General features: G+C 55.1%; 1 protein-coding gene across 2 annotated transcripts in view; it reads right to left on the bottom strand.

Annotated features, from left to right (window-relative positions):
• Positions 1–12,399, bottom strand: part of MYO5B (myosin VB) — a 210,242-nt gene that overhangs the window by 83,768 nt on the left and 114,075 nt on the right. For both annotated transcript variants that reach the window (XM_054723615.1, XM_054723614.1), the window contains exons 5-7: positions 6,562–6,718; positions 3,599–3,742; positions 1,771–1,852 (exon numbers count right to left, since the gene is read on the bottom strand). In XM_054723615.1, the coding sequence (XP_054579590.1) occupies positions 1,771–1,852; positions 3,599–3,742; positions 6,562–6,718 (383 nt within the window). The remainder of the gene's footprint in view (positions 1–1,770; positions 1,853–3,598; positions 3,743–6,561; positions 6,719–12,399) is intronic.

A 12,399-nucleotide genomic window follows, 5' to 3' on the forward strand; every position in this document is an offset into this window, starting at 1 on the left:
TCCCTTAGTAAGCCACCCCAGGCCCGGTGACATCCCCAGTCCCTGGGGAAGCCTTTCACACATTGCCTGACCCGACGGTGGCAAGTGGAGAGAAAACTTCAATAAGGAAAGACAGAAAATGACACCCACAGCCCTGGCGCGGCGTCGTGTCTGTGGGAAACGGTCTGTGGCAATCCGGCGAACGGACAAGATGAGCAAGGCAGGGGCCACTCACCGTGGAGTGGAATTCTCCCCAGACTTGTTTCCAAAAGGGACCTAACCCGCACAGGCAGGTAAGATGTGGGCCCACCCGGAATCCCAGGCTGCCGTGACCTTCAACGACCTTCGCCGGAGCATCCCGTCTGATGAAGGAGGGGCAGCGATGTGCCCAAGGGGACACGCATCTTCGGTTCATTCGTTTTACCAACATGGAGCACCCCTGAGCCACAGGGCACACGGACCAGGCGGGGACCCTCCCTGATTGCTCTCATCCCCCCCACTTCATTCCTCTCCCGTCGGCCTCGGGGCAGCCCAGGGACAGCTGGTGAGGGCCGGGCTCTGTCCCAGAGGTCAGCGGGAGAAACAGCCACCGCCAGGAGCATTCGCACCGCGGGGCTGGGAAGCTAGCATTTAAGGCCACAAACACGCATGATCAAAATCACCCCTGAAAATCACTCACATTTCCCAGAAACTATGAAGTAGCTTTGGGTGGTACAACCCTGCCCGGGACTTAGTATCTCTACGTGTGTAATGTCTGATGTTGACAAGAGGTCAACGTGGGCTGGTTTTCCTCCTCCTCTGAGCACGTGCCGCGGAACACACATCAGTCGAACATGCCTAGATGCAGCGTCCCGCAAGCCCAGGCCTCCCTCAACACCTGACTTTCCGGTTTGACCGCCCGGCCACTTCTGAGTCTCCTCCCTCCCTCCACGCTGACTGCCGCTGCCCTGGGTCCGACCGTCAGCGCCTGCTGGCTGAGGCCTGTTGCAAAAGCTAAGCCAGTCTCGCTGCTTCTGCCCCGGCCCTGGAACAGCCAGAAACTCGCCCACCCCGCTCTCCTGTTAGAGTGTATAGAGACCCCTCCTGCCCCACTGCCCGCAAGGCAGGGGTCCAAGGCCCTCAAACAGCCTCCTGGGCCTTTCTTCATCAAGTGGCCTCCCCTGCCCCACACTCGGGCCTGTCCTTCCCCCCCTCTCTGTCCCAGCTTCCTACTGCCATTCCTCAGCTCCACCCCTGTTCGCGCCTTAGATGGCCCTGCTTACCTCTCCCTCCGGGTCTCTCCCCATTTCCCACCTGCACCCCGTGCCCCACGCCACTGAGCTTTACCAGTGCCTCCGCCGCCCGTCAAGCCCACAGTGCCGGGCCCAGCTAGGAAGCGTACCGCTCAGTCCCGCCCCCCGCCTCACGCAGCCTGGGCCGGAAGCATCAGGCGGCACCTCTGCCCAGGGCACACGCCGGTGCCTGGAGGCGCTCGAACGGGAGAGGAAGGACGCGGGCCCTGAACTCACTCACAGGCTCAGCAAAGTGAGACCCTACGGAGGAAGTCGCTTCAGGCCTCTGCGAGGGTGACCTGCTCACCCGCCTCACCTCACCGCGCTGAGAGCCTGGCACAGAGCGAGCCGGCCAAAGGCTGGGTGAGAGCGCCCATCTCATTTCCCTGCAGACGCGCCTTTCAAAGCACCTCCTGCGAGGGCGTGTCCCAGGCCCGCGTGGAGGCAACTGAAGGTGCATGCACCCGCTGCAGCGCAACCCCCACCCCCACCCCCCCCCGGGCGGGCGCCGTGCACTCACTCAGGGCGAGCTCCTTCAGTTCCGGGAGGCTGGCCGCGGCGCAGAGCTGGTAGAAGATGTGGTAGTTCCTCTCTTCGTCTGCCTGGAGGAGGACAAAGGTCAGCAGTTTTAGGCTGGTCACCCCAGGAGCGCCCCCTCCCCATCCTAACCCCAGGGTGCTCCGGTGTCAGAGGTCAAGACTTCTCCTCCACGCCTGTGCCCTCAGTCCCACCTCCGATCTCCCAGCACTAAAATGGGGACTTCTTCCAACCCGGGGCGGTTCCCCTCTTAAGTGAAAACGTCCTTTTCTTTTTCCTGCTATGAACTCATTGCTGTTCCGCACGCGGCCGGCCCACCATCAGCACCCAGTCAGCCAGCCGTGTGCCGGCTCCTGCTGCCCAGCCGGCACCTCCCGCTGTGGGCTGCTGTCTCCTCGGGAGGCCTGGGGCTGAGGAAGAGCCCGCTCTGGCCCGTCACCAGGCTGGGCAGCAGGAAAGAGCCCCGAGTGAGACAGGCTGAGTGCACACTCGGGCCAGACCTGCCCTAAGCTGGCACGGGTGTTGGCATTGGGGTGGTGGTGGTGGTGGTGGTGGTGGAGGGGAGGCCCGAATAAAGGGAGCCGGGGACGGAAAGCTCCGGGTGCGGAGGGGAGAGTCTGGCAGAGCCTGGGCAGCATCCCGCCCGCACCCCGCCCGCACCCCGTACAGCGGGCTGTTTGCTTGGCTGCAGGGAAACGAAGAACGTGGGGTTGTCTAGTCCAGTGGTCGGCAAACTCATTAGTCCACAGAGCCAAATACCAACAGTACGACGATGGAAATTTCTTTTGAGAGCCACATTTTTTAAACTTAAACTTCTTCTAACGCCACTTCTTCCAAATAGACTCGCCCAGGCCGTGGTATTTTGTGGAAGAGCCACACTCAAGGGGCCTAAGAGCCGCATGTGGCTCGGGAGCCGCAGTTTGCCGACCACGGGTCTAGTCAAACCTGGGAGGTGGAGAAACAGCCTCGGCAACACAGGGAAAAGAAAAGCAACGAAGCTGGTTATGAAGAGCATGAAGCCCGTCGCTAAGAGTCAGCTTGGAGACAGGTGTCGCTGAGACACGAACACCTGAGGCCTCTTTTGATGTCCCCGCTGGAGGCGGCTGAAATGCCAGGGCCGGGACGCCATTCGCCCGGGGGAGAGTGTGCGGCCGGCTCACCCCGGGGCACAGACCAGCGTCTCGGTCCCGGGATGGGCCATCGGAAGGAGCTGGAGGAGACCCGTTCTCCTGCTCTGAGCTGACTGACCCCCACCAGAGGCCGGGGGGGGGGGGGGGGGTGCACCAGAGGCCAAAGAGCAGTGGGAAGAAGGGAATGGCAGGCGAGCACAGAAAGGAGGACCCGCGTCTGGGGAGAAGCAGGAACCCCATTAATTTGAAAAGGAAACTGGGCTGGTTTTTCCCATTTTTATAATCTGCCAAACAGGAAGGTTCCCGGGAGAGTTTAGCCCCATAGACGCCATATGGCACCCCCTGGCCATGCCGCTGGAACCCACAGCAGGACTCCTTCCTCACGGCCCCTTCGGGGTCTGGGTCAGACTCCCCCATCACAGGCGCTCGGTATGTGTGTGTTGATTGAATCTAAAAACCTCAGTCACTGAGAAATGACTGGTGCCATGTTTTCAGGCATGATGCCTACAGTCCTTGAATGCACACTTATCGATGGAAGAAGAGAAAGGAAACCAGAAGAACAAGCACCTCCCATCCCAGGCTCAGGGGACGAGATGCTCTGTGGATGCAGGGCGTGGGGTCAGGGAGCAAGTACCAGCGTCCATGGGAGGAAACATACAGAAGGCCCCGTCGCACCCTCACCTGGAAGACCACCCTGGACTTCTCCAGCAGGTAGGTCCTCATGTTGGCCCCGATGATGTGGTACCTCTTGTCGAAGCCAATCTGAATGTACTTCCCAAAGCGGCTGCTGTTGTCATTGCGGGTGGTTTTGGCATTTCCGATGGCCTGTTCAGAGCAAACGAACGAAAGATGTGCAAGACGGGGAGGGCCTGCCCGACGTCTGGGGATCGCCGCGGAGGGACACGCCCTCTTTACCTCACCAGGCTGCGTCGGGAAGTGACAGGATGGACCTACACGTACTTTTAAAGTATACAATGGTACCCACACAGGGAAGAGGTTGTATTATTACTACCAACCCCATAATCCCTACTCTGGGGATGAAGAACTTCCAGCTTCTAAGTGTATGAAGAACTTGCATGTTATTCTTTTTTAAAAATATATATATTATTGATTTTTTTTACAGAGAGGAAGGGAGAGGGATAGTTAGAAACATCCATGAGAGAGAAACATCCATCAGCTGCCTCCTGCACACCCCCTACTGGGGATGTGCCTGCAACCAAGGTACATGCCCTTGACCGGAATCGAACCTGGGACCCTTGAGTCCGCAGGCCGACGCTCTATCCACTGAGCCAAACCGGTTAGGGCTTGCATGTTATCCTTTAGCTTTTAAACCCAGGCTGGATTTTCCTGGTGACTGACGTAGGAAACATGTTAGTGCAGGAGGGAAGCAAGTCCAACTGCTGTGAATGATACAAACCCAAGCTTCGACCATCACTGAGTCCAGAGTCCAACAAAAGAGGCAGATATGATGCAAGCAGTTAACATTTGGAAAAGGAGCAAATGACAGAAGCAGGAGATTACAGGAGGAACTCACATGACTGGTAAACATCAGACAAAGACACACGACCTCAGCGGTGACAGAGAGAGGCAGGCTAAACTGACAGTCCAGAGTGGCAGTGACCAAGGACTTTGAGACTCTGAAATGATGAGGCTGTAAGGAAAAAGAGACTCGCACACGGCTGGTTCAATGTAAACTGGAACAATCTATAAAACTGAACACCCATGCCCCTACAACTCATCGCCGCTACTTCCAGATCGTACCTAGAGGCTGCATGTGGCAGGAAAAAAATATGTAACCTAAATGTCTACCAACAGCGGGGAGAGACACATACAATCTGGAACAGTCATACAATGGATACCATAAAGCTGTTCAGCTAAGTACATTAGAGCATGATTCATGGATAAATAAAAAGATGTGGAGTGACAAGCATTCACAAGATGGTGGACAGCATGTGGCTCCATGCATGGGTCACATCACGGAACAGACTTATGTGCATGCACAAATATGGAGCAAAAGAAAAGTGGGCTGAAACATGCAATTTCAATGCAGTTGAGACTATTCAATAACCAGGTACCTCCCGTGCAGTGTGGAAACAGAAAGAAGGGAGCCATTGGCCGGGCCCAGCAGACTGAAAACAGCTTCGTGTCGAATGAAGTGGATGTCAGAGGGTGAGAGACTTTTACCCGCAGGGGGAGGAGAAGGGGTTGTGTCTATGAATATAGCGTGGGCAAAGGGGCAGGGGTGTGAGAGCATGGACACGTGTGAAGTGGCTGGAGTATGTGGACACATGAGAGAAGCCGAGAGGAGACGGGCTCAGCGAGGGATGTGGGGGCAGATTCTTATACATGTTAATGGTTATAGGTTTTCTTGTTTCTTTATCTTTGAAAAAAAAAATTCCAGCCCTGAGAATGTGCATAGTAACTGGTCTTAGTTTCCATCCATTTCCCTAACTGAAACCCTGGCCTCCTTTCTTTCTCCCAGGATTGGGGGGGGGGGGGGGGAAGGGGGTGCCCTCTGTGGCTCCCACAGTCGGCCTGAACTTGGGCTCTGCCCTGGCTCTAGCTGTCTCTGGATGACCAATGTCCCTTTCATCAGTGCTGACTGGTGAGCAAGTCACTCCCGGGCGGCTGACAAGCTCTTACACAGAACAGGGTCAGAGAGCTCTGCGCTGACACCGAATCAGGCCAATCCGTCCTCGAGTCACTTCTCATTCCAACAACTGCCACTTGGCGCAGCCCCCGGGGAACTCGCCTCCTCACACCCGCTCTCTCCCAGTCTCCCGGGGAGGCGCTGCCGTCGCTGGGCTGTGGGCATAATGAGGTGAAGACAGGACCAGAGCCCGCTGCTTCGTGGGGAGGAGGCCTCCTCCCCTGGGAGGGGCAGAGCCATCAGCAGTCGGCTGTCCCCTGAGGAGCCACTGGGCTCCCTGGACACAAGGGCCCGGCTGGACTCTAGACTTACGACAAGTGGGTGACACTCTAACCCCACCCGGAGTTCTTCCTGCCCAAGTTCATATCCAGGATCTCCTGTTAGTCTAACACTTAATAACAGCTCAAGGATGGTACAATCCTACATCTGACAGAATGAGCCTTCGGGACTTACACAATTTCCCAAGTGCCACCTGTACAAGGCAGAGATTTAACGTTTTGAGCCCAAATGATTGTAGCATTTATTTGCACGACATTGTGAAAGATTAGGCTGGTTCATGTACACACTCCTTCCTCCTTCAGACCTTAGCAACTGAACCCCATCTTGTGTATTTGGGGAGCATATTGCACTCACATGTCTCCCAGGCCACAGAACCCTGCCTGCCCAGCCGTCCACCCGCCCACCCAGGCCATAATGGATACTGAAGACACAATTTTAAATCACTGTCATTTTAAAATCATTCCCAGAGCAGGAACTCAGATAGATGCCCGCGTGTCAATGGTCACAGGAGCATTATTCACAGTAGCCAAAATCACGGGAGCAATTTTCCCCTCCGCAGTGGACAGCAGGCTCTCGGCGAAAGACGTGCATGCTGACCGCAGGGGGTGCGCCCAAGGGTTCTTGTGAGCAGCCACCCAAGGTGGGCACCCAGCAGTCCCGCTGCCAGCGGAAGGGACTCCGACCAGGAAGGCCAAGGGCGCTGGGAAGGCTTTACCTCCATGATGGGACTGGACGCCAGGACCTTCTCTTCGATGTTGGTGTCGCTGGCTGAGCCGCCCACCGTGGCGAAATAGCGCATGGCGTACTTGGCGGACACCGTCTTGCCGGCCCCCGACTCGCCGCTGACGATGATGGACTGGTTCTTCTCGTCTCTGGAAGGGAAAAGCCCAGTCAGGCGGGCGCTGGCCGTGGGAAGGCTCTGCTGCCTGCACCTGAGCCCGGCCAGGAGCAGCCCTGTCTTAGGGACAAAGGGAAGGGACAAGATCGGCAAAGCGGGAGCAAAACAGGAGTTCTGAAAGGGCTCACCAATGGCACAGCCCTTCTTCAAGACCCACAGGAAGGACCGCAGCAGCTGGTCACTCTGCCGGGTTCTCTCTGGATGCAACGCCCCTTAGATCATCGCCATGTGCAGATCAATCTCCCCTGAGCATTTACAGATGCATATTCTCACCCTTGTTTCTATAATATGCCCACCTTGTGCTACTGTGTAAGTTATCATATTTTCAAGAACAAGAATCCTGCCCTAGCCGGTTTGGCTCAGTGGACAGAGCGCCGGCCTGCGGACTGAAAGGTCCCGAGTTCGATTCTGGTCAAGGGCACATGCCTGGGTTGCGGGCTCGATCCCCAGTAGGGGACGTGCAGGAGGCAGCCGGTCAATGATTCTCTCTCATCACTGATGTTTCTCTTCTCTCTCTCCCTCTCCCTTCCTCTCTGAAATCAATAAAAATATATTATTTTTAAAAAAACAAAGATCCTTCTCCTCCCCAGTAGTTGAGCCTCGCATGCCGGCGGACAGGTTTGAACACTTTTGTTCCTATGTCTGTATCGCAAAGGGCAGCCATTCGCCACCGGGCAGGTCTTGCTTCAAGTTTCGCAGAAATGAGATAAACAGCTATCAATTGCAATACGAGGGATTTCAGTCAGACTAAATGGAAGGTAGAAAGAAGATACTCTACGTCAGATAAAAATGCATCTATATTTATCCCTTTAAAACAGTAGGAAGACAGACGAGTAATGGAAAGAGCAGGCTATGAGGTCTCCAAGGAACATGGATAGTCGAGCAGAGAGGTGAGAACACATGTCTGGGCCACGGGTTTGGGAGGTGAATTGATTGTAAGGACTACGCTCAGCCATCTACCTCCGGTTCACAAGCGCACTGCCGGGAGGCAAGCACTTCGCTTTCCATCTCCAGTGCGTGGCACAAAATAGATCCTCACTATACACAGTGGGACTAGCAGCTTCTTAGGGATCAACCAGCCCCTCTTTTCCAGACGAAGAAACTGAGACGTGGGAAGGTCGGTTTAGAACGCAGGGCTCCTGGCACCAGCCGAATACTCTTCCTACCAGCCCCGTGGCTTCCGGGGCAGGGCGGGTTACAGGAGAAGGAGCAGAGCAGCTGCCACCTCACCTGGCTAAGAACCCACACAGGTAGGCTGCAGTTTATCCGCATGGGGGGCTGGGCCAACAGCCCAGAAGCTGGGGAAGGGGTGCCATGGGTTTGATGTTAACTGGAGATGGATGAGAAAGACAAACGGGAGCTGGGAGCACCGGGGAGATGCAGCCGTGCCAACTGGGCTGCGGAAACCTTAACCTTCAGCCACCCTTCAAGGTCGGCAAAGAGCTGTGCGGTCAGCGCTCACACACACCATCATCAGATGGGGAGGGGCCTTCGTGAGCACGGGTGAATGGTAAGACTGTTGAACAGATGAAAATGAAAAAAAAAAACACGTGGATCTGGCAAAATGGGCTATACAACCAATTGCTTGAAAATGTACGTAGCACCTGAGACCTGTTCTTTGGAGAACGGAGTAAGCAGCATCTTTCTGAGACCTCTGCAGTCCCAGGGTGTCGCTCTTGTCATCAGTGTCTGCTTCTTCTCTGCCTGTTTCTGTGAAATCTTCGCCACAAAAGGCGGCCTCTGAAGAAGCCTGTGGGTGCCTGTATTTCCAATTCTCGTCTATTTTGTCATTTTAATTTTATTTTAACATCCGCTGGACCCTGGGGGCCATGACAGGTGTCATCTCTCTTCTCAATGCCTTCGAAATCAATTCCTGAGAGAACCGTGCAGACGCGCAGCCATCCCAGGCGGCCAGGTGGCTGACAAGCTGAGCACAGACCCGAGTCCGACCTTAAGTCTCTCTACCTGCAATAAGGAGGACTGGATCGCAAGAGTCACACCCAGACGTCTGGAGTTTTGCCTTAAGTCTGTATGTTTAACCTAAAATAAATGGATGAGCACAGGATGTGCTCTTATGTTGATGTCAATTTCACAGATTTTGGTTATTTAGGGCTGGCTGTGGGGAAGGTATTTATAAGGAAGGAATTCTACCCAACGTCCTTCAAAAACATAACCCAGCCCTGGCCGGGTAGCTCAGTTGTTTGGAGTGTTGTCCCAATGCACCAAGGTCACAGGTTCAATCTCTGTTCAGGGCACATACAAGAAGCAATCAAGGAATGCATAAATGGGTGGAGCAATAAATCAATGTGTGTGTTTTTCTCTCTCTCCCCCTTCCTCTCTCTCTCTAAAAAATCAATAAAGTAAAAATTTTACCCTATATAATAAAAGGCTAATATGCAAATCAACCGAACAGCAAAAAACGACCGGTCGCTATGACATGCAGTGACCACCAGGGGGCAGACACTCAATGCAGGAGCTGCCCCCTGGTGGTCAGTGTGCTCCCACATGGGGAGTACCACTCAGCCAAAAGCCAGGCTCACAGCTGGTGAGCGCAGCGGCGTGGCAGGAACCTTTCCCGCCTCCGTGGCAGCGCTAAGGACCCCTTGGCGGACATCCCCCAAGGGGTTCCAGACTGCGAGAGGGCACAGGCTGGGCTAAGGGACCTCCCCTGCCCTCCACCAGTGCACAAATGTCATGTACCAGGTCTGTAGTGTGGCTCCATCCATTCAGCCCAATACATGACTTAGCTGGCAATGGAGATCAAACTGCTTTTCAATAAATGCTTTTCTCCTGAGCCCAGGAATTTTGTAACCAGCTTGGCTCAGGCTGCTGTCAGGAAGATACCACCACCCCAAACAGGAACAGCCCCTTGAAGGTCTGTGCCTCAGGCAAGAGACAGAATTCTGCATACAGAGCCCAGCCATCGCCAGCTTCCAGGTAAGACTCAGCCAGCAGCACCTGCACACACAGGTAACTCCTGATTCACACTGCATTCCCATCTCTGACACCCGGGAGGCAAGATCTAATTGCTCTAAACCCCTACTCCTTCCTGCAAAAATGTCCCATCAAACCACAGGGCATCTCCCCTCCCCATTCTGGCGGGAACCCCCGGGCTTCATTCTTTATTCTTTCCTAACTTGCAGGGGCCTGAAGCTAGCCCAGCTCAGCCCGATCTCCTCTTCCTTGATCTCACAACTGAGTTCCTGGTACTCGATCATCTTCTGCCTTAGGGAGGCTCACCGTTCACTGTTTCTCAATGTAATCAATCACCTATTTACATCCTGGTCGGATGGTGTACAAAATCCTTAGTCATGTGTCGCCTGCTTGGGATTCATAGCTCTTCCCGTTTTAAAGAAGCCAAACCTGCAGGTTGGAAAAGCCAGTGCGCTCGGCTAGTGCGACCCCAGCCCACACTCGAACACGGGCTCCCGTCTGCTGCGCGATTTCCCTCCGGGCTGGGCCGTGACATCCCTACCATCCTTATACCCTTTGCTGAATAATAAAGCATCCCTGAGGGAACTCCCCTAACAAACCCAGCCTCGTCGAAGAGACAGATACGAACCAGGTGTCCTCAGCTTCCTCGCTGAAACCCTTCAGAAGCCCTTCCCTGACCACCTACCTTCACAGCATTCACTGTACCACCTCACTGGTCTCCCCTCCAGAACCGAAGCCCCGTGGCGGTCCACCTCAGAGGCAGGGGCGTGGAGGGGCCGGCCAGCACCTGGAGTGTGTCAAGAGGACAGCCCAGCAAGGGCTATCACGTAGACTCCCAGAGAGTGGTCCACACAGCTGAGCCCAGGGTCTGGTGCCCCCTAGGGGTGTGCGATGTGCTGCCCACAAATCGACCGTGGTGGTCTCTGCCCTGTGCCAGTCTCTGGGGCTCGGCCAGGGGACGGGGCCGAGCACAGGGGTCCCGCGCCTCAGGCAGGCAAACTCTACGTCCCTGAACTGGGCACTCCCGAGAGAGGACAGAGAGTGGGGAACCATTCACGCGAAAGCCCCTTCCCACAGCGCAGTCTCCGAACAAGAGGGAGGGGCAGTCTGGCTAAGACTTGTAGGAAGGATGACTCCCTCTGAACACACCATTAAGTCCCTCCACCGTGTCCTCCTCCAGCGACAAAGCATCCGAAAACTTGGGTGTGTCAGTAGAATACATTCGGTTCCCTAATGGGATCATCAATCTGCTGTTTCTTGCCTGCCTGGGCCTGCCTAGCCTCTAATTATATTTTCAACCCCCTCTCACAACCCAGATCACCTGCTACAGCTGTGCTTTTAACTAAGCTACAGAACTGGGGACACCAAGGGTTTTTAATTGAGAATTTGTTCAACCAAAATATTTGTGTCAGGACCATGGACAGAGTTAATAACTAGGAGACAGGCTAGGCAGGATAATGAAAAAGAATCTTGGATGCAACGCTAAAACAAGTGAAAATACTTTAGTGGGATGGTACTATCTTTAAAAAATCTGAAAAAGAAATGACACCACACTTAGGGATACAAAGACAGAACTCTATGACTACAAAATGGTATCAAAACCTTTTCAGAGGGGGGAAGTCAGGTCAAGTCAAGGGGAGGGCAGATAAGATTGGGGAAACAATTCTGGATTCTGTAGGGGGAAGAGTAAGGTTGGGGGCCAGAGAGAGGTTAGGATGGAGGCTGAGTTAGGGGAGAGGCACCCCGAGGCTGGGACGGAGCCCCCCGCCGCAGTGAGTCTACAGTCAAACGCTTCCTCCCAAGGTGGGAGTCACTAACGGGCACTTCGGCTGCGAGCAGGGGCTGGGCCAGAAAGCTCCAAGCAAGAGACCCTATGGACCCGGCCAGCAAGAAAGCCCGGCCTCTAGGCGGGAAGGAGATACATCCTGGGCACCTGGAGGGGGCACCCCTGGGTGAGGGTCCTGCAGGCCCTGGGTTCCAGGCCTGAGGGAGGGGGACCGGCGTTCCCGAGCCCTCTGCCATCAGACGCTGATGTCCTACCCCCATCGTCCCCCGCACCCTCCATCGGGAAGGGCTGTGCGCTCAGGCACAGCTCAGAATTCAAACCATCGGGCAGGCTGTCATAGTCACTGGAAACAACTCAATTGACACTTAGCGGTCAGCGTCCTAAGGGTCTACTCGGGAAAAAGAAATTAAAGCTCTGACCGCGCAGGAGCTAAGTACTCAGCGCATGTAATACCCAAGGATCGTGTTCCCACTCCAGTTCCGCGGCGGTCCTTGGAGTGCTGAGTTCTATTTATAAGCCGCCCAGGCGGCGTGCGGGACAGGCAGCGCCAATGGGCCCAGCCCTTCCCTTCCTTGTGCTCCCAGAGAGGCTTCTCCTCTCGGATGCGATGGCGTCGCAGGAAGAACCTTGGGGCGCACCAAGCCCACCCCCTGGCAGACAAGCAGGGCTACAGACTGCATGACTCCAACTGTATGGCACCTGGAAAAGGCAAAACTATGGAGTCAGTCCGCAGACCAGTGGCTGCCAGGGGAGAGATGAAGCACAGAGGACGTTCAGGGCTGTGATGACCCGTCATGATGGGCACATGTCATTATGTATTAGACAAATGTATAACGACATGGAACACGCACCAAGCGTACACCCGATGTAAACCGCAGACTTTGGGTGACTATGATGTGTTAATGTGGGCTGATCAATGGTAAACGACGTACCGC

Source organism: Eptesicus fuscus, chromosome 12 (genome assembly GCF_027574615.1).
Source record: "Eptesicus fuscus isolate TK198812 chromosome 12, DD_ASM_mEF_20220401, whole genome shotgun sequence".
In the NCBI taxonomy this organism is placed as follows: Eukaryota; Metazoa; Chordata; class Mammalia; order Chiroptera; family Vespertilionidae; genus Eptesicus; species Eptesicus fuscus.